Below are 26307 nucleotides of genomic sequence, written 5' to 3'. Positions count from 1 at the left end.
GAGCACATCGTGTCCTCATACTGAACCTTTCCACTAAACCAGTCAGAACTAGATCAGGGTTCAGCTGTTTCACTAAATGAAATACGGTGGGTTCTGCTCATTTTCAAGAAGAAAATAAACATCTAAACAAATCAGGTTTATAGAGCGTCATGCTCCAAATATCACTGTGTGATTATTAAATTCAGTATATAGAAGCATTGTTTAGTGTCCAGACTGTGTTTTTTCAATGTATTCCATTAAATTAATGTGTTTTTAGATATATTTCTTGGCATGTTTGATCATTTCAGCCTATCCTTTCAGCTGCAAGATGATGGTGTGTGGCAGAGTTGGGAGAAAATTGATATAAAAACATAATTCAACGTGTTAATGAGACTTAATTTTATTTTTAACCGGTACATGAGGATATTGGTATAAAAACACACAAATAATGCTTTAGACATGCATGAGCTGCTGTTTCTTCTCCTCTCTTGGTTCATTAATTCAGGACAAAGAACAATTTGAGGGATGATGTGGTTTCCAGCTGGACATTTTCTGTTTAATTCAACTGTAAAAATGTTCAGTTCAGCATCAAAAGTTTCACATAAAACATTGAGCCTATCCCAAAGAGTTTCCTACCTGCGACAGTGAGGGAGTCACAGGAGGCTTTAAGAGAACAGACCAACACCAGGAACTTTAATCAGACAGCACAATGAGCAATCTGTTTTTATTGAAGGCTTAAAACAATCTTATGATGTGGATATTAAAAAGAAAAAAGGGTACGAATAATGCTCTAACAACTTTTATTTTTTCTAAAAAACTACCATCCAGAGAAAAAGTTTTCCTGCCTTAGTCACACCACTAGGGTTTCTCTCCAGTGTGAACCCGTTGGTGAGTTTTAAGGTTAGAACTCTGAGAAAAGGTTTTCCCACATTGGTCACACCAGTACGGCCTCTCTCCAGTGTGGATGCGTCGGTGGTATTCAAGGCTAACACTGTGAGAAAAAGTTTTTCCACATTGGTCACAGCTGTAAGGTTTCTCTCCAGTATGGATGCGTTGATGATTTTTCAGGCTCTGTAGTAGACTGAAAGCATTCCCACATTGGTCGCAGCTGTAAGGTTTCTCTCCAGTGTGGATGCGTTGATGAATTCTCAGGCTCTGTAGTCGACTGAAAGCATTCCCACATTGGTCACAGCCATAGGGTTTCTCTCCAGTGTGGATGCGTTGATGTTTTTTCAGGCTCTGTTTTTCATTGAAAGTCTTCCCACACTGGTCACAGCTGTAAGGTCTCTCTCCAGTATGGATGCGGAGATGAACCTTTAAATTTCCAGCTGTTTCAAAAAAACTACCACTCAGAGAAAAAGTTTTCCTGCCTTAGCCTCACCACTAGGGTTTCTCTCCAGTGTGAACCCGTTGGTGAGTTTTAAGGTGAGAACTCTGAGAAAAGGTTTTCCCACATTGGTCACACCAGTACGGCTTCTCTCCAGTGTGGATGCGTCGGTGGAATTCAAGGCTATTATTGTGAGAAAATTTTTTCCCACATTGGTCACACCAGTATGGCTTCTCTCCAGTGTGGATGCGTCGGTGGACTTCAAGGTTAGAACTGTGAGAAAAAGTTTTTCCACACTGGTCACAGCTGTAAGGTTTCTCTACAGTGTGGATGCGTCGATGACTTCTCAGGTTCTGTAGTTGACTGAAAGCATTCCCACACTGGTCACAGCCGTAGGGTTTCTCTCCAGTGTGGATGCGTTGATGACTTCTCAGGCTACCTAGTCGACTGAAAGCATTCCCACACTTGTCACAGCTGTAAGGTTTCTCTCCAGTGTGGATGCGTTGATGATCTCTCAAGCTCTGTATTTGACTGAAAGCATTCCCACATTGGTCACAGCTGTAAGTTTTCTCTCCAGTGTGGATGCGTTGATGACTTCTCAGGTTCTGTAGTCGACTGAAAGCATTCCCACAATGGTCACAGCTGTAGGGTTTCTCTCCAGTGTGGATGCGTTGATGATATCTCAGGTGGTGTTTCTGATTGAAAGTCTTCATACATTGGTCACAGCTGTAAGGTTTCTCTCCAGTGTGGATGTGGAGATGATTTCTCAGGTTCTGTAGTTGACTGAAAGCATTCCCACACTGGTGACAGCTGTAAGGTCTCTCTCCAGTATGGATGCGGAGATGAACCTTTAAACTTCCAGCTGTTGAGTAGGTTTTGTCACAGAGCTGACAGTGGTGCCGTTTGAGTCTCTCTCTTCCTTCCTGTTTCAACAGACAGACAGAAAGAGAGACACGGTGGTGAGATGCCATGGTGGAGTAAGTGATTCATAACCATAAATAATATTTAGAGCACGTCTGTACAACATAACCCTTAATGGTCAAGAGTGAACCTGCAGGGTTAGACTTCACACAGAAAATGTGTTTGTTATAGCAGTGGCAGAGTGAATTGTTGGCCATCGTCATCATCGTCTCAACTTCTGCTTTTTTCTCTTTCTCACTTCTAGAAATAAAACACCACTTTTGATGAGGTAATAACTAATTCCATACACTTATTCATTGATATAATTTGAAGCTGTATACTTTGAAATAGGAAGTTTATAAATAGCTTGGTCTGCATGAATGCTGCACCCATATTATATATGTGTGTGTGTATTTATTTTTTTTTGCCTGACCTACTGCTAACAGATTTCATAGTTTGATCTGAAGTATGTTCATTGTTGCGAAATAGTAGAAACATTTCTTTTGTTAATTATTTGCATTATTTGCTATCACTGGCTTGTTTCAATCATCTATCATGATGATATTCCATGAAAAGGGTTGCACTTTTTTACTTACTTAACAAGTCAACTGAGAACCACTGCCCTTGATTACCTGGACAAGTCCCAAAATACACTCCACACAAACAGGCACATACAGTAACAAAGGCTATGACACATCAATACAGGACATGACGCTGTATAGGTGAGAAGTGGTTAAAAAAGTTTTCCAAGGTATGTTTTTTAGACTGATGCAGACCTACATCATTGGAAGATATGACAATTATATAATGCTTTCTTTGATTGTTGTACAGTCTGCTGATTGATGATGCCTACATGATAATTTATGTAGCCTATAAAATAATCACTCACTTCTCTGCATTTTGCTGTTTTCAGGTTTCCGTTAATGACATAAACAATGATAAACCTATTTATTAATAGCAAAAAACACAATATGTCGCTGCAAGACATTGCAAAGACAGTTTTTATGTTCACTAAAGTTTTATTAAAATTTTAGATCAATCTTCAGTCAAATAGTCGTTTAGTAAATGTACAGCAGTAGGGACAAATACTCCATCCAGGCGCTGTTTCTACCGAGTATCCGAAATGCCGACTGTCCCTGAACTAACCACGATGACGTAGTGCACTCTAGGCAGAGCTTGGCGTGTGACGTACTGTCATGGGCGGGGCTTGACCGTCCAGCCAGTCAAGCCCCGCCTCCCGCCGCACACGTTAGTATTGAAGCCGGCCGCAGCCGTTAGTACTTGTTTTTATCTGCAGGGAGCAGAGAAGAGTCTGATTCTGATAAAGTTACACAGAGAAGGAGAAGCTCAATAAACTACTTTTGATTTGATGGAAAAAGAAACTAAAGCTGGAGCTTTTTAGAGCTGATTGATCTGAATCTGATCAGAACAGAGACCCCCCTCCCCCTCCCGAATACACAAAGAAGCGGCGGGAAAATATCGCGGAAAACAAAGTATTTAATGTGTCCCACTCATTTGTACATGAAGCCAGAAAACACGGAGACAACAGAATAAAGTCTGACCTGAACATCGGTGCTATCAGAGCCTGCTGCTGGTCTACTGGAGTCCTCCGGGTCCTGGTTCTGCTCCATTCCGCTGTGTGCTGCCGGTCCTGGTCCTGGTTTCCGTTTGAAGAGGACTCTGTTGTGTTGCAGGCTGACTCTATGCCCCGCCCCCCGCAGCTTCTCATTGGCTGAGCCATGAAACGCTGATCATCCAATCAGAGCAAACTATTTCTATTTAATGTTATTTTAACTCTTTGGAGTTTGGGGCTGTTTTCACACTATTTTTGGTAATTTTTTCAGCACAACCTCACCTATATGACCTGATCATTTTTTCATTTTGACTTACTGGATCAACATTTTGAAAACACACAAAAACACACACAAAAAAACTAATAAATACACCAAAAAAACTCACACAAATATACTTTTTTTTTCTTTTACAAAAGACATAAAAAGACAGAAAACACACCGAAAACATGTATGTTTTTGTTTTTTTTTTTACAAGAAAAACACAAAAAAATGAAAAAAAAAACATGTACAAAAACACACGTAAAAACACACAAAAATCACAAAAAAACCTTAAACATAAAAGAATACATGAAATCAATATATATATCAATAATAAAATGCTGAATGTACACTGCAGAAATTGGACATAGAAACTTGTGGAAAAGCCAAAACTTTAGAGTTCAGCTGACAGCAGGGAAACATGCTGCTGAACGTTTTTAGGTTCTGACGTCATGAAGAAGTCGTGCTCCGGCGCTTTTGGTGGATCCAGAGGGTTAACTCTTATGTGAAAGTGTTTCTACATTCCTTAATTATTAATATCATCATTATTATTACTGTATTTCGGGGCGTCCAGGTGGCTCACACTGGTAGATTGCTTACCATTAAGGCTGGGTCCTTGCTGCAGCGGAGCCGGGTTCGAATCCGGCCTGAGCTCCCTTTGCCGCATGTCTTCCCCTCTATCACCTGCTTTCTATCTATCACTTTCAATAAAAAAGCAAAAATGCCAAAAAAAATAATCTTGAAAAAATAAAAATTATTACTGTATTTCGAAACCTTTATTTCAATACTAATATAAAGCCTAATATAATATCCAAATATAATATATAATAATATCACCTTTGAAATATTTCTAAAATACGATCTATGCTAACTTTTAAAGACACAGAGACCATTTTACATGCTTTTATCTCATCACGCTTGGATTACTGCAACAGCCTTTTTACCTGCCTGAAGCAAAAATCCATTCATAGACTCCAGATTGTCCAGAATTCAGCTGTTTTAGTTTTAATTTGGTTGTGATTTTTTTGTTTTCAAATTCAGTTAGTTTTAGTTAGTTTATAGAGTTAGTTTGGTAGTTTTAGTTTAGTTTTTATTAGTTTTAGTGTTAGTTTTAGTTTTTTTGTAGTGTGCTATGTGTTTGGTACCAGATTCAAAGAGGTCATAATAAATTTTGCCTTTATTTCCTTTGGCTTATCCATCTTAGCCCCAGTAGAGTTATTAACTCTTGCAGTTCTGGGTGTATTGAATTTTGGTTTGAGTATAGACATCACAGTCTAAATAAACATATTTACCAATGTGTTGCATGTTCTAATAGAAACACTGAATTATGTATGAAAAAAGTTGACAAAGACGTAAACGAAGGACATTTTCAATGTAATTTAGTTACTTTTGTAACCACACAATAGATTTTCAGTAAGTGATTATGTTATTTTAAAACTCTTTGTTATAAAGAGTGAAGGATAGGGTCATTTAGCTTAGCTTAGCTGTAACTGTGTTAAAACTATTATTTGTTAAAACTTCAGTGACTTTGCAGAAGAGCTGTTCAACAAACATTTAAGGCTCCCTTCCTCTATTGAGCTGCAGGTCAAGAGAGCACATCGTGTCCTCATACTGAACCTTTCCACTAAACCAGTCAGAACTAGATCAGGGTTCAGCTGTTTCACTAAATGAAATACGGTGGGTTCTGCTCATTTTCTAGAAGAAAATAAACATCTAAAAAAAATCAGGCTTATAGAGATTCATGCTCCAAATGTCACTGTGTGATTGTTAAATTCAATATATAGAAGCATTTTTTAGTGTACAGACTGTTATTTCAATGTATTCCATTAAATTAATGTGTTTTTAGATATATTTCTTGGCATGTTTGATCATTTTGAAAGTTGATGATGATGGTGTGAAAAAGAGTTGGGAGAAAATTGATATGAAAACATAATTCAACGTGTTAATGAGGCTTAATTTTATTTTTAACCAGTACATGATGATATTGGTATAATACACAAAAATAATGCTTTAAACATGCATGAGATGCTGTTTCTTCTCCTCTCTTGGTTCATTAATTCAGGACAAAGAACAATTTGAGGGATGATGTGGTTTCCAGCTGGACATTTTCCTATTTAATTCAACTGTAAAAATGTTCAGTTCAGCATCAAAAGATTCACATAAAACATTGAGCCTATCCCAAAGAGTTTCCTACCTGTGACAGTGAGGGAGTCACAGGAGGCTTTAAGAGAACAGACCAACACCAGGAACTTTAATCAGACAGCACAATGAGCAAACTGTTTTTATTGAAGGCTTAAAACAATCTTATGATGTGGATATTAAAAAGAAAAAAGGCTACTAATAATGCTCTAACAACTTTTATTTTTTCTAAAAAACTACCACTCAGAGACAAAGTTTTCCTTCCTTTGTCTCACCACTAGGGTTTCTCTCCAGTGTGAACCCGTTGGTGAGTTTTAAGGTTAGAACTCTGAGAAAAGGTTTTCCCACATTGGTCACACCAGTACGGCTTCTCTCCAGTGTGAACCCGTTGGTGTCTTTTAAGGTGAGAACTCCGAGAAAAGGTTTTCCCACATTGGTCACACCAGTACGGCTTCTCTCCAGTGTGGATGCGTCGGTGGTATTCAAGGCTAACACTGTGAGAAAAAGTTTTTCCACATTGGTCACAGCTGTAAGGTTTCTCTCCAGTATGGATGCGTTGATGACTTGTCAGGCTGTTTAGTCGACTGAAAGCATTCCCACACTGGTCACAGCTGTAAGGTTTCTCTCCAGTATGGATGCGTTGATGATTTTTCAGGCTCTGTAGTAGACTGAAAGCATTCCCACATTGGTCGCAGCTGTATGGTCTCTCTCCAGTATGGATGCGTTGATGTATTCTCAGGTTCTGTATGTCATTGAAAGTATTCCCACACTGGTCACAGCTGTATGGTCTCTCTCCAGTATGGATACGTTGATGATATCTCAGGTTGTGTTTTTTATTGAAACCATTCCCACATTGGTCACAGCTGTAAGGTTTCTCTCCAGTATGGATGCGGAGATGAACCTTTAAACCTCCAGCTGTTGAGTAGGTTTTGTCACAGAGCTGACAGTGGTGCCGTTTGAGTCTCTCTCTTCCTTCCTGTTTCAACAGACAGACAGAAAGAAAGAGAGACACGGTGGTGAGATGCCATGGTGGAGTAAGCGATTTATAACCATAAATAATATTTAGAGCACGTCTGTACAACATAACCCTTAATGTTCAAGTGTGAACAGGTGTTACCACCTGCAGGGTTAGACTCCACACAGAAAATGTGTTTGTTATAGCAGTGGCAGAGTGAATTGTTGGCCATCGTCATCATCGTCTCAACTTCTGCTTTTTTCTCTTTCTCACTTCTAGGAATAAAACACCAATTTTAATGAGGTAATAACTAATTTCATACACTTATTCATTGATATAATTTAAAGCTGTATACTTTGAAATAGGAAGGGAAACCCTGTCGGCACAATGGTTACTTTCACGCACAGCCACAGAATAGAGACCGACCGCAACAAAATGATTCTGTTTTTTTCCCTCTCTAGGGGATTAAAAAAAACTGTAATGTCTGTAACATTAGCCTACGCACAGAAAACACCACATTCACATCAATAAATAAATAAATGTTTTACAATGAACCGGGCCAGTCGGCGCGGCCAAGAGCTCCAGGCTACTAGCTTCCACTAGTTAACGAGGACGACACCAGCTGCGGGGCGCTAAATCGTTAATACACGGGAAGTGTATCCTCAGTGGTAGCTGGAATCTGCACACGGGTTGTGCCAAATGAAGAAATTCCTCTCTGAGTATAAAGGGCAACTTAATTGATATGTAATTAATATATAACTGTTAGGATGATATGACACGGACAACTGCCACACTGACTTGTACCTGAGGACCTGACGGAGTTGTATACATAATAGTTTCCAATAATAGCATTCTAATCCATCACTTATATCATGTTAAATGCTTCACATGGAATTGAATGTTAATTGCCTGCTGCTTGTTTAACTTGTTTTTTTAGTGCTTACATTAATGCAGTTTGTGCTGGCAGATTGTCTTGTGATTTCTGAAAATGTCATCTTAAGTGAAAATTATCACTCTAACTTTCGGTAGAGACTCAGGTAGAATAAAGGAAACGACACACAAACAAAAGACGGCACATTTGACGTTGGAGTGTGTGAGGATCTGGAGTTGAGAATTAAAGACTACAAACACAAAGACAAAAACAAGAAACGACAACAGAAAAGGGATTTGGAACTGAAAATCCTAAAATTATTCAAAACAGAAGGTGTGCGTTACAGGAAAAATCTGAGAGAGGCCATAGTGGAATCTAAGAATAACACAAAACGGTTCTCATTCCCTTTTGCACAGAAAATAGACAGGTCACAGAACAGCAATGAAGTTGCAGGAACATATCCATCGCTGGCAGGCGTCATACATTTTGACAGACAATTTGGGTACAGCTTAGAGGAGCCGAATAACCAACAACCACGGGGTAATCAGTCAAGCAACAGAGATCAAACAAGCGACAACCACACACACAACAGCCCTAAAAGGTCAGCAGAGAGCCCAAATGCAACAGAACATTCTCCAGTCAGACGCGCAGACACAATGACATCAGACATTAATTTGGCCACAAACAGAGAGCAACCACAACGCAGTGAGACTACATTTACAACACAAACACGAGTGACACCAATGAGAAATCAGACCTGGCTGCCGAGTCATTGCAGCTCCACCAGACGCAGGGAACAAGTACAGACAAGGCCTATACTAGACTGTTTTACAGACAGGCGGGAGAGTATGGGGAAGCCAGGGAATCCATCACAATCATACTGGGGTGAATTAGATCCAACAAATGTGGATATAGAGAGACAGGTGAAGAGGACTACAATACAAGAGTTAGAGGAGGAGATAGATAAAACACATGGCGATGTGTGTGTGAGACAGGAAATGGATCAGGAAAGGGAGGAGCCAGCACAGCAGAGAGGACACAGAGCTGATAAATCAAAATATCGGCTGGTTCACCACCTGAGAGCTGTAAATGAGGCCATAGAGGATTGGCCAGTTGATGTACCAAACCCTCACACACTTTAGACTAATGTGCCGCCGTTGTAGAAAATCTTTCAAGAAAAACAACTGACGACCAGGTCGATTTGAATAGCAGCCTTGTGCGGGATTTATTTAGCAAGTATCAAAAAACAGATTCAGATGCCAAAGGTGTCAGACGAATCCAAAAGTCAGATCAACACTGAGAGACAACACCCAGTTTCTCTCTTTTTACTTTGCAGGTTGGTGTGTCATTGTTTCTGTGTCACTAAGGTCCAACGTCCTGTCATTTCCTGTTATGAAAAACACTTGATATAAGAGCACACTTGGGATTTCCCAAATCCGAGCTGTTCATATCTCAATCAAGCAGAAGTTTCCTGTAAAGAGACTGTGACTGTTGGTCAGATTTCTGTGTGTTTATCAAAACATATTTGATGCATATTTAAACTGCTATATGTCAGATATTTTAATACATCTTCAAATTAATTCTACGAAATATCCACCCTTTAATGGAGATATCCATTAGCAACATCTACAGAAGTTAATTTGGAAGATGTGTGTTTCTAAATAAACATGGGACCTCTAAGGAGATTTAAAAATTAAACAGGAAACATCAGGCAGGTTTGGCTAGTGAGTTTTTCCTTTTGGGTGTGGGGACTTTCCTGCAAGATATTGCTTTGTGGACAAATAGGAGTTTGATATCCTAGTATCTACATATACATTTTAAAAATGTACAACACATCAACAAAGTAAGACACTTTCTAATGGTTATGAGCAAACCTTCACCAAATACCTTGATTAATTATTATGAGGTACCCAAGTGGATTATAAACAGTGATAAATACTTCTGTATGTTCTGTTTGTAAGATGCGGCTCAGTGTACAGTTGGTGAAAACCTCATACAGGCTGTCATGTTTATGCATGCAAAATCACTAAAGGAAAAATAGCCAACATTTACACTGACTGGGCTTATGCACATGGTGTGTGTCATCTATTTGGAGCTGTGTGGAAACAAAGAGGAACAGCAGGAAATGGTGTATTGTGTGGGAGGGCAATTGGCCATCTGAGAGGAGATTCAGCTTGGGGAGGGGAGGTGTGCAACATCAAAGTCCTGAACACAGACAGAGGGTGGATGGTCCAACTTAACAGAAGAATAGTTCAATTAGGTCACACATATGCTTTAGAAACTAAAGCTACTGATGATGGTGGAAATCAGGTGAGAGAGATCCAATCCTAGTCGGCCCCTATATACATCAATGAGAACTTTAATCCAGGTACAACCCCGAGAGTAGATTACTGCCATTGGCTAACGACTCCCATGACAACACAAACAAATCAGAAACAGGAAATAACTGTCCCACCCAGTATAACAAAGGCAGCTTATTGGCAGTGGCCACCACGTCCAGTGACAAGGCCTCCACCACATAAGAAAAAGACACTAAAGACAACTATGGTAACTACAACAGAGGAAGATTTGGACTATTACGACACATATGATGACAACCCGGGATTAGAGCGGGTTTGGAATCAATACTCCCGTGGATCACAATAAATAAAAATGTTAACTGAATAAATGATGTGTATTACAACCAACAGAGATTCATTAATTACACAAGTGAAATTCTGAAGGCAATCGGTGAGCAGTTGCATGCAACCAGTATAATGGCAATATAGTGGCAAAACAGACAGGTGTTAGAATGGATATTAGCAGAAAAGGGAGGTGTCTGTAAAAGGTTTGGTAAATACTGTTGCACATTTATTCCTAATAACACAGCACCTGATGGATCTTTTACTAAAGCCATGGAAAAATTACAAAATCTAACCACAGAAGTAAATGAGAATGCTGCTCAGGGTGGCCTGTCTCTGGACTGGCTGGACCAACATTTAGGAAAAATTGGAGCCATATTGGCTAAAACAGCAATCATGACTGTAATAGTTCTAATTGTGATTCTCTTTCTGTTGTGTTGCATCACACCTATCCTGAGGAGTTATGGCCTGGGACTGCTGGAGAGCCAGACACTGTTCTTATCTTATGTATCTTATCTAAGGTTCATATTCCATATTATAAGAAAAACTATAAATATTCATATATACACAGATAAACAGATACTGCTTAACATATTCTCACACATATACACATCATATGATTTTTGCTCAATTATCCTTGTGTTTGTTTTCCATATACACTGGTTCACATATAAGCATAGAAACACACATTTACATCTTCATGTGATTTTACCTTTGTGATGGTTTTCAGTTATCTTTGCATTTGTTTTTTAGTTGCAAGTGTGTTTGTCCGAAGTATAGCTTTTGTGTTAAAGCAACATCATCATAAGTCTAATATAAAAGTATCATCATTAGTATAATCAGTCAGCATTTTTTCAGAAATTTTCATTTTTGTGTTCATTATACTGCTGGAGTAGTGTTGAATCATTAATTAACCACACAAATATAGAGAATATGTAATCAGTTAGGCATGTAAAGATATCATATTCATTTTCCGTGTCTTACCATGTTAGAAAATACACATATCATGTTTGTTGTCTTACCATGTTAAAAAAAAACAGATATCATGTTTGTTGTTTTAAACCATAGCAGTAGATTACACACGTATATATTCTGTTTGTCCTCATAGGAAGAGATAAATAGTAGCAGGAGTTGTATAACCAGGTAACATGTATCATCCATGATATGTATTGATGATGATGATTGATTTGTGATATACTCTGAATGTAAACATATAATGGTCAGTTATCAGGCTCAGTGATTGTGAGGTGATTGCACACTGTGGGACATAACAGGGAATTACAGGACATTGAACTTTAGCTACACAGAAAAAATGACGCACGAACCTTCAAACTAAAAAGAGAAACACAGGGTGTTGTCTCTCTCAGTGTTGTTCTGCTCTTTGGATTTCTCTGTCACCTTTGGCATCTGTATCTGGTTTTGATACATGAAATAAATCCCGCACAAGGCTGCAATTCTAATCTTCCTGGTCGTCAAGTGATTTTCTTTAAAGATTTTCTACGACATAAGCCTCATTGTTCTCTGTGAGGATTCTCCTGAGGACTCATGAAACAACAACAGAGTCTCATCAGGATGAAACCAGGAAACACTAAATACTCAAAGATTGTTTCAGCATCAAGAAGAAACCTGCAGTTAAATAAATAATAAATAATAATTAAATAAAGTCTGACCTGAACATCGGTGCTATCAGAGCCTGCTGCTGGTCTACTGGAGTCCTCCGGGTCCTGGTTCTGCTCCATTCCGCTGTGTGCTGCCGGTCCTGGTCCTGGTTTCCGTTTGAAGAGGACTCTGTTGTGTTGCAGGCTGACTCTATGCCCCGCCCCCCGCAGCTTCTCATTGGCTGAGCCATGAACGCTGATCATCCAATCAGAGCAAACTATTTCTATTTCAAGTTTTTTTAAAACCCTTTGGAGAGTTTGGGGCTGTTTTGAGACTATTTTCGGCTGTTTTTTTCAGCACAACCTCACCTATATGACCTGATCATTTTTTCATTTTGACTTACTGGATCAACATTTTGAAAACACACAAAAAACACACAAAAAACAAATAAAAACACTAAAAAACACACCGAAAACACATTTTCTTTTTATTTTATTTTTTTTACAAAAAACACATAAAACACACAAAAAAATGTAAAAAAAAAAATTAAAAAAAAATTAAAAAATATAAAACACATGAAAACACAAATTAAAAAAACGCACAAAAATACACAAAAAAAAATCACAAAAAAACTTAAAATATTACATGAAATCAATATATATCAATAATAAAATACTGAATGCACACTGCAGAATTTGAAAATACCCACAAATTAGGGAAAATAACACTTTACACTTGGTCGAGGTGTTTTTTTAATTTTTTTACCATTGCTGAAAAAGGGTTGATGCATTAAATTGGACATGGAAACTTGTGGAAAAGCCAAAACTTTAGAGAAAAGCTTTAGTTTTAGTTTTTCTGTAATGGATACATTGTGGCTTTAATTCCTTTGGCTTATCCATCTTAGCCCCAATAAAGTTATTAAATCTTACAGTTCTAGGTGTATTGAATTTTGGTTTGAATATATACATCCCAGTCTCAATAAACATATTTACCAATGTGTTCCATGTTCTAATAGAAACACTGAATTATGTACGAAAAAAGTTGACAAAGATGTTAATGAAGGACATTGTCACTATAATTTTAGTTAGTTTTGTAACCACACAAGACAGTTTCTGTTAGTTATTAAACATTTTTTAGGGTTTCTAGAGCTTCATGCCTCAGATGTCACTGTGTGATTATCAAATTCAATATATAGAAGCATTATTTAGTGTGCAGAGTGTTTTTTCAATGTATTCCATTAAATTAATGTGTTTTTAGATGTATTTTTATTGCATGTTTGATAATTTTAGCCTATTCTTTCAGCTGCAAGATGATGGTGAGAAACAGAGTTGGGAGAAAATTGATATAAAAACATCATTCAACGTGCTAATGAGACTTAATTTTATTTTTAATCAGTACATGATGATATTGGTATAAAAACACACAAACAATGCTTTAGACATGCATGAGTTGGTGTTTCATCTCCTCTCTTGGTTCATTAATTCAGGACAAAGAACAATTTGAGGGATGATGTGGTTTCCAGCTGGGCATTTTCCGTTTAATTCAACTGTTAAAATGTTCAGTTTAGCATCAAAAGTTTCACATAAAACATTGAGCCTATCCCAAAGAGTTTCCTACCTGTGACAGTGAGGGAGTCGCAGGAGGCTTTAAGAGAACAGACCAACACCAGGAACTTTAATCCGATTGCACAATGAGCAATCTGTTTTTATTGAAGGCATAAGACAATCTTATGATGTAGATATTAAAAAGAAAAAAGGCTACTAATAATGCTCTAACAACTTTTATTTTTTCTAAAAAAATACCACTCAGAGAAAATTTTTTCCTGCCTTCGTCTCACCACTAGGGTTTCTCTCCAGTGTGAACCCATTGATGAGTTTTAAGGTTAGAACTCTGAGAAAAGGTTTTCCCACATTGGTCACACCAGTACGGCTTCTCTCCAGTGTGGATGCGTCGGTGGTATTCAAGGCTGTTACTGTGAGAAAAAGTTTTTCCACATTGGTCACAGCTGTAAGGTTTCTCTCCAGTATGGATGCGTTGATGACTTCTCAGGCTGTTTAGTCGACTGAAAGCATTCCCACACTGGTCACAGCTGTGAGGTTTCTCTCCAGTATGGATGCGGTGATGTTGTCTTAGGCCTTGTAAGCAGGAGAAAGTCTTCCCACATTGGTCACAGCTGTGAGGTTTCTCTCCGGTATGGATGCGTTGATGATCTCTCAGGCTCTGTAGTAGACTGAAAGCATGCCCACATTGGTCACAGCTGTAAGGTTTCTCTCCAGTGTGGATGCGTTGATGTTTTCTCAGGCTCTGTTTTTCATTAAAAGTCTTCCCACATTGGTCACAGCTGTAAGGTCTCTCTCCAGTATGGATGCGGAGATGAACCTTTAAACCTCCAGCTGTTGAGTAGGTTTTGTCACAGAGCTGACAGTGGTGCCGTTTGAGTCTCTCTCTTCCTTCCTGTTTCAACAGACAGACAGAAAGAGAGACACGGTGGTGAGATGCCATGGTGGAGTAAGTGATTTATAACCATAAATAATATTTAGAGCATGTCTGTACAACATAACCCTTAATGTTCAAGTGTGAACAGGTGTTACCACCTGCAGGGTTAGACTCCACACAGAAAATGTGTTTGTTATAGCAGTGGCAGAGTGAATTGTTGGCCATCATCATCATCGTCTCAACTTCTGCTTTTTGCTCTTTCTCCCTTCTAGAAATAAAACACGACTTTTGATGAGGTAATAACTAATTCCATATACTTATTCATTGATATAATTTGAAGCTGTATACTTTGAAATAGGAAGGGAAACCCTGTCGGCACAATGGTTACCTTCAAGTCAGTAGAGCCTGGTTAATATCCATAAATATGTATATATATATATATATATATATATATATATATATATATATATATATATATATATATATATATTATGGCATGCCGTTCAGGAAATTAATCTTTGAATATATTGAATGAATTCCTGAATATATGGAATGAAACTTTGAATATATTGAATGAATTCTTGAATATATGGAATGAACCTTGAATATATATAATGAATTCTTGAATATATGGAATGAAACTTTGAATATATTGAATGAATTCTTGAATATATGGAATGAACCTTGAATATATGGAAAGAACCTTGAATATATGGAATGAAACTTTGAATATATTGAATGAACCTTGAATATATGGAATGAACCTTGAATATATGGTATGAACCTTGATTATATGGAATGAAACTTGAATATATGGAATGAAACTTTGAATATATTGAATGAATTCTCGAATATATGGAATGAACCTTGAATATATATAATGAAACTTGACTGACGTCATCAAGGCACTGCCATCTTGTATTTTGCTGCCGCAATAAGTGAGCATGAGTCAGTCTGGGAACCTTGTGGCAGCAACACTGACCAATGAGGACATTATCAACTTATTGTCAAGTGCTTGTATGGGCCACAATCCTCCCGATAGTACCCGTGCCCAATACAGTTCTCCTGACGAAGAAGTTCGCTCCCTTTTTAATCTTTTTAATTAGTTCCTCACTCATTAATATGACGGCGGACAGACGGGAAAATAAAAGTCCCGTCAAAATAAAAGTAGCGTGCTAACTTATTATCAAGCACAATAAAGAAAAGAAAAAAACACTTATCATCATGCACTAGTATAGGCTATTCTCTTTGTACACCCAGGCATGGTTCACATTTATTTTAGTCAGTCAGTTTAGTCATACATAATTATTATTGATTATTAATTATAATCATAACTAATGCCATGGAAGCTATCGCTATTTTTTTTCAATATAAATGAAGTAGGACATCAAAAGCAGCTGCATCATAATGAATCCCTGGAATATGGGGGAAGCTTGCTCGCGATCGCAGCTCCTTTGATGAGAAGGTACACAGAGCACAAAGCTCAGAGCCGGACAATAACCGGACAATAAGACCAGTTAACTCCGACCGGGGCAAAAGGTTTTGTTGAGCCGGAACATGAACACAGAGCCTGGTTGAGTCTCCTCCGATCAACTTTTTATGTAATAACTGTGCCAGCCTGTGGCTAAACATCAGCACTGAAGCGATAACTTCACAAATTCTCATTTTCAATTAATATTAACAGTAACACTATTATTATGATTTGAAGCCGTGTCAGTTTTGACTGTGCGTGATGGGGACCTCTGATTGTGACTTTATAGATGCTCTTTATTTAGGCAGGGAACGTAATTCAAGTGGAAGTTTATTTTAATCAAGTGAAACTATAAGAGCTGGTTCTTTGGGAGAACGTGATACATAATTAGGCTATTATTATTTTAGTGTGTGAATGCACATTGTGCTAGTGACAATGTGTTGCCATGGTGATTAGATAAAAGTAATTCAAGTAAAAGTACTTCAGAAGCGATCAGCAGCACCGGCGACCCGTTGCTCTGTATAATATGTGGTCAGATAGCTTTCCCAAACGTCAGGCTCACCCGCCGCCTATTGCTTTAATTAAATGATATGACAATGTTCTGAGTGTGCTTTAGCCTATCTAATCAAAGGGAATCTTTTGATGTCCTACTTCATTTATATTGAAAAAAAAGTTAAGTAAACAAACTCTTTCATAGCGATAGCTTCCATGGCATTAGTTATGATTATAACTAATAATCAAATGTATATTATTTATTTAAATGTCTCTATATTACTTTATGATGTCCCTGGAAAGTGGCTTTTATGAACACTTTCACGTGTTCATATAAAATATAATATCATATATATAAGAAATATCTGCTATAAATATCTGTTTATTAGTAACACTTTATTTTGAAATTCACATTTCTGGTAGGCAAGCAGCGTTTTAACGTCGGCTAAATTACTGCTGCCTTACAATGGACAACATGCATCAGCGCAATGCATTGTGGGAGCAGTGAGCCTCATTGTTCTCTGTGAGGATTCTCCTGAGGACTCATGAAACAACAACAGAGTCTCATCAGGATGAAACCAGGAAACACTAAATACTCAAAGATTGTTTCAGCATCAAGAAGAAACCTGCAGCGGTTCAAACTGATGATCTTACTCTTTATGGTTTCATTAATATTCACACATGTTCAGGGCCGCCCCTACCTACACGCAGAACATGCACAGTGCGTAGGGCCCCGCGATCCAATAGGGGCCCCGTTTTACACAAAGGCTGCGCATATGCTCAGCCCTGCGGCGCTACTAGATCAGCTGTCAGCGCGAGGCAGGAGAACAGAGAGAAGAGACCTTTTTCTTTGTAATCTGACACCACACGCGCCGTCACTGCAATGATTGACAGCATTCGATCTGACCAATCACTGGTCAGATGCACTGAGTCAGGAACAAGCAAGAGGGAAAAAAAGCAAAACAAGAGGAAACTCGTGCTTCTCTCGAAGGTGGGTATTTGTTGAAGTTAGCAGCACTAGTAAACATCTAAAACTTTGTGGCATAAGCAGCACTAAAGCTCCATGTACAGCTGCTGCTGCTACTCCAGAGGTAGGAGGAGAGATGTTAGCCTCCAGTCCATTCAGCTAGAGTCTAGATGTGACTGTGGTCTGGAGATGAAAGTCATTTTCCAGCGGCCCTTACCATTTATTAAATGTCTTGTTGACACCTTTGTCTGCATATACATTCACCTCTGTTGTAAGGCAGTTGTAAATGTATCAGTTGTTGGTCGTATTTTCGGCTAAAGTTTATAATCTATTTCATCACCACACAAGGATTTGGCTAATGTTATTGTAATGGATGTAAAATGTCGCCATCTGTTGGTGAATTTAATCTATGACAGGCAGCTTTGGAGGAGATATTAGAGATAAATATTGATAGAAATGAGTGTATTTGATACATCTGTTTGGTGCTGAATTAGTATGTTTTATTAGGATTGTAGTTGTAGCCTATATAATAATAATAATGATGATGATAATAATGACAATAATAGTAATAATAGATAGCAATAGCAATATTTTTTCAATTAATATTAGTATAAGTATAGAAGTAGTAGTACTGCCAGTATTAGTGGTTGTAGTTTGCATTATAATCGATTATAGTAGATACTACTAATATAGTATACATATTAGTATTAGCAAGAAGGTTTAAGTGGCCTGGCTATCATAAGCACCAACTCAGAATTGGCACAGCAGCTGTCATATGACGACCTCATTGATGACTTTGCATCCAGAAAATGCAGACGTGTGCATCTGTAAAAGGCACACATGCTTGTGTTGCACTCTTTCAGTGCCTGAAGGACTCAAGGGTCTGACTGTTAGTTTTTTGTAGACACAAGTTGAAGTTACTGTTCATTTTTAATTCTTTGTTGGTTGTTTTAGGGCCCCATTTTGGTCAGGGGCAGCCCTGCACATGTATGTGTCTAAGTTCTGTCTGCACCAACTTACATTCACACAAACAAATCACCGTTTTTATCTGCAGGGAGCAGAGAAGAGTCTGATTCTGATAAAGTTACACAGAGAAGGAAAAGCTCAATAAACTACTTTTGATTTAACGGGAAAAGAAACTAAAGCTGGAGCTTTTTAGAGATGATTGATCTGAATCTGATCAGAACAGAGACCCCCCCCCCCCCCCCCCCCAATACACAAAGAAGCGGTGGGAAAATATGCGGAAAACAAAGTATTTAATGTGTCCCACTCATTTGTACATGAAGCCAGAAAACACGGAGACAACAGAATAAAGTCTGACCTGAACATCGGTGCTATCAGAGCCTGCTGCTGGTCTACTGGAGTCCTCCGGGTCCTGGTTCTGCTCCATTCCGCTGTGTGCTGCCGGTCCTGGTCCTGGTCCTGGTTTCCGTTTGAAGAGGACTCTGTTGTGTTGCTGGGTGACTCTATGCCCCGCCCCCCGTAGCTTTTCATTGGCTGAGCCATGAAACGCTGATCATCCAATCAGAGCAAGCTATTTCTATTTCATGGACTTTTAACTCTTTGGAGTTTGGGGCTATTTTGACATTATTTATGTCTATTTTTTCAGCACAACCTCACCTATATGACTTACTGGATCAACATTTTGAAAACACGCAAAAAACATACAAAATAAACAAAACAAATGAAGAAACAAATAAAAACACAAAAAACACACAAACCCCCCCAACTCTTTTTTTTAAAACGACATAAAAAGACACAAAAAGACACCAAAAAATTACAATAAACAAATAAAACACACACAGAAAATTGAAAAAAAATACACAAAAATCACAAAAAAACCTGAAACATTAAAGATCACATGAAATCAATATATATCACACTGCAGAATTTGAAAATTGTTTTTTTTTAAAAAGGGAAAATAACAATTTACACTTACATTTACATTTAGTCATTTAGCAGACGCTTTTATCCAAAGCGACTTACAGGAAGAATAAGACTTGGTTGTTGTTGGTTTTTTTGGGGTTTTTTTTACCATTGCTGAAAAAGGGTTGATGCATTAAATTGGACATGGAAACTTGTGGAAAAGCCAAAACTTTAGAGTTCAGCTGACAGCAGGGAAACATGCTGCTGAACGTTTTTAGGTTTAAAAAAAATCCTTCCATAGACTCCAGATTGTCCAGAATTCAGCTGCCAGACTTTTAACCACAACCAAGAAATATGATCACATCACTCCTGTTTTAGTGTCCTTACACTGGCTCCCAGTATGTTTTAGAATTGATTTTAAGATTTGACTGATTACTTTTAAGGCCCTTCATGGCCTCACTCCCTGCTACATATCTGACCTCTTAACACCTACACACCAGTCTGTACTTTGAGACCCTCAGAGGTCTCCTGACTGTTCCAGAGGCTGAAAACAAAGGGGGACAGAGTGTTGGCAGTCAGGGCCCCGAGGCTCTGGAACAACCCGAGGTTATAATAGTTTGGGATTTTTCATTACTTTTAGTTTTAATTTTGTTGTGATTTTTTGTTTTCAAATTCAGTTCGTTTTAGTTAGTTTATAGAGTGAGGTTGCTAGTTTTAGTTTAGTTTTTATTAGTTTTAGTTTTTTTGTAGTGTGCTATGTGTTGGGTGCCAGATTCAAAGAGGTCATAATAAATGTTGCCTTTCTTTCCTTTGGTTTATCCATCTTAGCCCCAATAAAGTTATTAACTCTTACAGTTCTAGGTGTATTGAATTCAGGTTTGAGTATAGACATCACAATCTAAATAAACATATTTAGCAATGTGTTGCATGTTCTAATAGAAACACAGAGAAGGAAAAGCTCAATAAACTACTTTTGATTTAACGGGAAAATAAACTAAAGCTGGAGCTTTTTAGAGCTGATTGATCTGAATCTGATCAGAACAGAGACCCCCCTCCCCCTCCCGAATACACAAAGAAGCGGTGGGAAAATATTGCGGAAAACAAATTATTTAATTAGTCCCACTCATTTGTACATGAAGCCAGAAAACACGGAGACAACAGAATAAAGTCTGACCTGAACATCGGTGCTATCAGAGCCTGCTGCTTGGATTTTTCATTACTTTTAGTTTTAATTTTGTTGTGATTTTTTGTTTTCAAATTCAGTTAGTTTTAGTTAGTTTATAGAGTGAGGTTGCTAGTTTTAATTTAGTTTTTCTAATAGAAACACTGAATTATGTATGAAATTGTATTGTATGTAACCATACAATACAGTTTCAGTTAGTTATTGATTTTTTTTAAACTCTTTTTTTTTTTTTTTTTTTTCAGTTTACGAAAATGTTTTTTCAACTCTACTTTTCATTATTTCGTTAGTTGTCGTTAACTATAATAACCTTGGAACAACCTGCCTGAGGAAATCAGGTCGGCTGAGTCAGTGATCTCTTTTAAATCTCTTCTTAAAACAGACTTTTATCAGAGAGCCTTTCCTGGTTTGACCTGAACTTTACCTTCCCTTCAACTGTCTTTGAACTGCACAGAACTATGTCATTCTCTAACATTATCTTTGTTTTTTGTTTCATGTCTGTTTATAACTTGTGTTTGTAAAGAACGATGATGATGATGATGATGATGATGATGATGATGATGTGATGTTGATGATGGTGATGATGATGATGATGTGGTGATGATGATGATGATGATGATGATGATGATGATGTGATGATGATGATGATGATAATGATGATGATGTGATGTTGATGATGATGATGATGATGATGATGATGATGTGGTGATGATGATGATGATGATGATGATGTGATGATGATGATGATGTGATGTTGATGATGATGATGATGTGATGATGATGATGATGTGATGATGATGATGATGATGTGATGATGTGATGATGATGATGATGATGATGATGATGATCATGATGATGTGATGTTGATGATGATGATGATGATGATGATGATGATGATGTGATGATGATGATGATGATGATGTTGATGATGATGATGATGATGATGATCATGATGATGATGATGATGATGTGATGTTGATGATGATGATGATGATGATGATGATGATGATGTGATGATGATGATGATGATGATGATGATGTGATGATGATGTGATGATGTGATGTTGATGATGATGATGATGATGATGATGATGATGATGATGATGTGATGATGATGATGATGATGATGATGATGATGATGATGATGATGGATACATACATCATAGTAGAACCCTTAAAGCTCATTCACAGAACGTCTCATTGAGCGTTTTTAGAGCCAAGCTAGTTATTTCTTCATGCCTCCTCTTCATGTGCTGTGTTGTTATATTCTGAGCTTCTCTCTGAAACTAAAGACTGACAGCAGTAACTGAGTCTGACTGAGGTGGTTTGATCCAGTGAGGAGGAAGAGGAGATGAATAAACAGAGACACAAAAACACTCCAGAGTTCAAACTCACACTGAACAAACCTTTATTCTTTAGACATTCTGACAAAATCAAAATATTATTGTAAGCATGATTTGATTTAATTCTGTTTTTTTTTCAAGTAAAGGTGATTGTTGCTGTTGAACCTGCATCCTGTCAGAGTTGTTGCTTTAATAATCTTCTTTTTTATATTCTCATTAAATGTTTGCAGACAAAGAGAAGCTTTGACTCGTCGTTTCAAACTGTTAATCCTTTAATCAGTGTTTGTTGTCCTGTTGTTATTGTCCTTCTCAGCATCAACATGATTATTATTATTAATTATCTGACACCAGTAAGATAATAAATAACATTAAAGCCCACACAGCCTGTAATCAGTGGTGGAATGTAACTTATTACATTTACTCAAGAACTGTACTTCACTACAATATTAAGGTAGTTTTACTTTACTTGAATATTTCCTTTATATGTCACTTTATACTTGTAATCCAATACATTTTAAATTCAACACAAGTTACTTTCGCGGTTGATATTTAACATGAAAAAAATCAATTCAATGTGTTGATTTGTATTTGGTTTCCTGTAATTTTATTCTATATATAGAAATATATATGAACTCTGTAACTTCAGTACTTTTGAGTGAAATTCTCCACGTCAGCAGTGTTTGCATTACTGCTGGAAAACCTGTTTATATGTCTGGATCGATACAGATGTTCACATCTGCACTGGCTAACCAAACATGGATCAACACTTGGAGGGACAAAGTGCGTCTCTCTGCAATAGATATGAGACATAAATATATATAACCTGTTGATACATATTAAAGCATAATATGGCAAGAAATGACAGAGAAACTCCATTTTATGGGATGTCAAAATTCGGGGAAGAAAAATAATGAATACTATAGCATGTCGTAATCTGTCATAAGAAGTCAAATTTTAAAATGCCAAAAAATGATTTTATTATAGTCTGTTGATTCATATTAGGCTATACTTTGCACAGAAATGACAGAAAATGGGATGTCTAGAAATTGCACAAAAACAAAAAAGTCATACCATTTTTGTCAAAAATGGTAAAAATTTAAAATGCCTAAAAATTCTAAAAATGTCTTTATTAAAGTCTGTTGATACATGTAGTAGGGTCTCTTTTTCATAACTGACGAAAAAAACACCATATTTTGAGATGTACAAAATTTGACAAAAATAATCATTCATAGTAAGTGGAAAATATATAAATTGACTTTTTTGTGAAGACAGAGAACATGTTTTACACATATTGTCACAACAGCCACATGTTACACTGGTGCATTCAGAGAAACACACACTAGTGAAGGATAGGGTCATTTAGCTTAGCTTAGCTGTAACTGTGTTACAATTATTATTTGTTAAAACTTCAGTGACTTTGCAGAAGAGCTGTTCAACAAACATTTAAGGCTCCCTTCCTCTATTGAGCTGCAGGTCAAGAGAGCACATCGTGTCCTCATACTGAACCTTTCCACTAAACCAGTCAGAACTAGATCAGGGTTCAGCTGTTTCACTAAATGAAATACGGTGGGTTCTGCTCATTTTCTAGGAGAAAATAAACATCTAAAAAAATCAGGCTTATAGAGCTTCATGCTCCAAATGTCACTGTGTGATTATTAAATTCAATATATAGAAGCATTATTTAGTGTGCAGACTGTTTTTTCATAGCCTGGCTAACACCAGACTAATCTCAAATGAGATCAAAGCGTCTGTAGGTAGCTCTTAGCCAATCAGATCAGTTATACCAGATGACGTAGTAGAGCAACAGAAATTGATGTTTGTTGTGTGTGTGTCTGTAAGAGAGTGTTGTTTGCTGCTTTGCTTCTCCAGTTCTCGCTTTCTGCAAGATTATTTATTTTCACGCTTTATTCCCCCTCATGTCATTCAGCCACACACATCCACTGATTTTATGGGCAACAAACAAGCTGCTGCGGGTCTCTGGGGGCTCCGCTGTCCCCCGGCTCGTAGCGAGATCACCGGCGTTACGGTAGCGGGGCTATTAGCCGCTAGCGGTGCTAATAGCCCCGCTACCGTAACGCCGATGATCTCGCTACGAGCCGCTGAGAGACCTTTCGCCTTTCAACTTTCGCTCTAAACTATTTAAAACACCATCTACAGCTAAAGAGAGTTTCGCGTCTGCAGCAGCCATGTTGGATCCGTAAGAAAACTACAAGCTTCCGCCTGCCGAGTAGTACGCGTCATCGTCTTGCCGTCCCTTCCCGCTCTGTGATTGGATCCAAACAGGGCTAAGAAACCTCTCTGGTTTCCAGACCGCCTGGAGGTTCGAAATGAAATTAAAGCGTGAAAAGCAGTATGGGTATACCCAGGCTAGTTTTTTCAATGTATTCCAATAAATTAATGTGTTTAGATGTATTTTTATGGCATGTTTGATCATTTCAGCCTATTCTTTCAGCTGCAAGATGATGGTGAGAAACAGAGATTGGAGAAAATTGATATAAAAACATAATTCAACGTGTTAATGAGACTTAATTTTATTTTTAATCAGTCATGAGAATATTGGTATAATAAAACAGACAAAAAATGACTTTGACATGCATGAGCTGCTGTTTTTTCTCCTCTCTTGGTTCATTAATTCAGGACAAAGAACAATTTGAGGGATGATGTGGTTTCCAGCTGGACATTTTCAGTTTAATTCAACTGTAAAAATGTTCAGTTCAGCAACAAAAGTTTCACATAAAACATTGAGCCTATCCCAAAGAGTTTTCTATCTGTGACAGTGAGGGAGTCGCAGGAGGCTTTAAGAGAACAGACCAACACCAGGAACTTTAATCCGACTGCACAATGAGCAATCTGTTTTTATTTAAGGCTTAAAACAATCCTATGATGTGGATATTAAAAAGAAAAGAGGCTACTAATAATGCTCTAACAACTTTTATTTTTTCTAAAAAACTACCACTCAGAGAAAAAGTTTTCCTGCCTTAGTCTCACCACTAGGGTTTCTCTCCAGTGTGAATCCGTTGGTGAGTTTTAAGGTTAGAACTCCTAGAAAAGGTTTTCCCACATTGGTCACACCAGTACGTCTTCTCTCCAGTGTGAATGCGTCGGTGGTATTCAAGGTTACTACTGTGAGAAAAGGTTTTTCCACATTGGTCACAGCCGTAGGGTTTCTCTCCAGTGTGGATGCGTTGATTTTGTCTCAGGCTCTGTTTTTCATTGAAAGTATTCCCGCATTGGTCACAGCTGTATGGTCTCTCTCCAGTATGGATGCGGAGATGAACCTTTAAATTTCCAGCTGTTGAGTAGGTTTTGTCACAGAGCTTACAGTGGTGCCGTTTCAGTCTCTCTCTTCCTTCCTGTTTCAACAGACAGAAAGAAAGAAAGAGAGACACGGTGGTGAGATGCCATGGTGGAGTAAGCGATTTATAACCATAAATAATATTTAGAGCACGTCTGTACAACATAACCCTTAATGTTCAAGTGTGAACAGGTGTTACCACCTGCAGGGTTAGACTCCACACAGAAAATGTGTTTGTTATAGCAGTGGCAGAGTGAATTGTTGGCCATCGTCATCATCGTCTCAATTTCTGCTTTTTTCTCTTTCTCCCTTCTAGAAATAAAACACCACTATTAACTTCTGACTTGACTCTCAACGGAGGCGGTCGCACTCTTTTTCTCTCTCCCTCCCCCTGTGTTTTTCCGTGCTTCGCTCCTCTCGTCTCGTCTTGCCTGCTGTCTTACTTTTTGGAAGACTCTCTCTACACTGCTCTCAAAAAAATAAAAACATGGATTTGATCAGCTGGTCTCTCAACTGGATCAAACCGGAGACCAGCAGGGACATTTTTACCATCGACAGGATTAGTAGCAGAAATCGCTGCCACTTTCACCCACAGCCCAAATTCCAATCTTATCTGGCTTCCCCAAACAACAGCCTTGGCTCAAAGGCCGTTGCTAATCTCCCCTGCTGAGGAATGTAGCGGCGGGAAAATATTGCGGAAAACAAAGTATTTAATGTGTCCCACTCATTTGTACATGAAGCCAGAAAACATGGAGACAACAGAATAAAGTCTGACCTGAACATCGGTGCTATCAGAGCCCGCTGCTGGTCTACTGGAGTCCTCCGGGTCCTGGTTCTGCTCCATTCCGCTGTGTGCTGCAGGTCCTGGTCCTGGTTTCCGTTTGAAGAGGACTCTGTTGTGTTGCTAGGTGACTGTATGCCCCGCCCCCCGCAGCTTCTCATTGGCTTAGCCATGAAACGCTGATCATCCAATCAGAGCAAACTATTTAGGGACCGAGCACTAACGGTGCGAGGACCCTATTGAAATTGGTCCG

General features: G+C 38.1%; 2 protein-coding genes across 2 annotated transcripts; both read right to left on the bottom strand.

The window, feature by feature from the left end:
• Nucleotides 1-398: 398 nt before the first annotated feature.
• LOC131990121 (zinc finger protein OZF-like) lies at nt 399-12486 on the bottom strand. Its single transcript, XM_059355522.1, has 4 exons — nt 12295-12486; nt 6233-6287; nt 3769-3938; nt 399-2229 (listed from the first exon to the last, which is right to left on the bottom strand). The coding sequence occupies exons 1-4, from the start codon at nt 12484-12486 to the stop codon at nt 1363-1365; spliced, it is 1284 nt and encodes a 427-aa protein (XP_059211505.1). The 3' UTR covers nt 399-1362.
• A 1458-nt stretch (nt 12487-13944) lies between these two features.
• Nucleotides 13945-26117, bottom strand: LOC131990120 (zinc finger protein 239-like). The gene is made up of 4 exons (XM_059355521.1): nt 26049-26117; nt 19953-20046; nt 18911-19086; nt 13945-14677 (listed from the first exon to the last, which is right to left on the bottom strand). The coding sequence occupies exons 1-4, from the start codon at nt 26115-26117 to the stop codon at nt 14063-14065; spliced, it is 954 nt and encodes a 317-aa protein (XP_059211504.1). The 3' UTR covers nt 13945-14062.
• Nucleotides 26118-26307: the final 190 nt, after the last annotated feature.

Source organism: Centropristis striata, chromosome 17, assembly GCF_030273125.1.
Source record: "Centropristis striata isolate RG_2023a ecotype Rhode Island chromosome 17, C.striata_1.0, whole genome shotgun sequence".
In the NCBI taxonomy this organism is placed as follows: Eukaryota; Metazoa; Chordata; class Actinopteri; order Perciformes; family Serranidae; genus Centropristis; species Centropristis striata.
The sequence above is the reverse complement of the archived record's forward strand: the minus strand, read 5'-3'. Positions and strand labels throughout refer to the sequence as shown.

Bases quoted from the DNA above. Each gene is read 5' to 3' on its own strand.
- LOC131990121 (XM_059355522.1), bottom strand. From the start codon at position 12,486: ATGATCAGCGTTCATGGCTCAGCCAATGAGAAGCTGCGGGGGGCGGGG. The intron at 3,939-6,232 runs GTAGGAAACTCT...TTCATGGCTCAG, and splicing joins TGACTCCCTCACTGTCACAG to CCAATGAGAAGCTGCGGGGG. The intron at 2,230-3,768 runs GTCAGACTTTAT...CTGTTGAAACAG, and splicing joins CTGATAGCACCGATGTTCAG to GAAGGAAGAGAGAGACTCAA.
- LOC131990120 (XM_059355521.1), bottom strand. From the start codon at position 26,117: ATGGAGCAGAACCAGGACCCGGAGGACTCCAGTAGACCAGCAGCGGGC. The intron at 20,047-26,048 runs GTCAGACTTTAT...GGGTTGTTCCAG, and splicing joins CTGATAGCACCGATGTTCAG to AGCCTCGGGGCCCTGACTGC. The intron at 19,087-19,952 runs GTGTGTAGGTGT...TTCATGGCTCAG, and splicing joins GGGTCTCAAAGTACAGACTG to CCAATGAAAAGCTACGGGGG.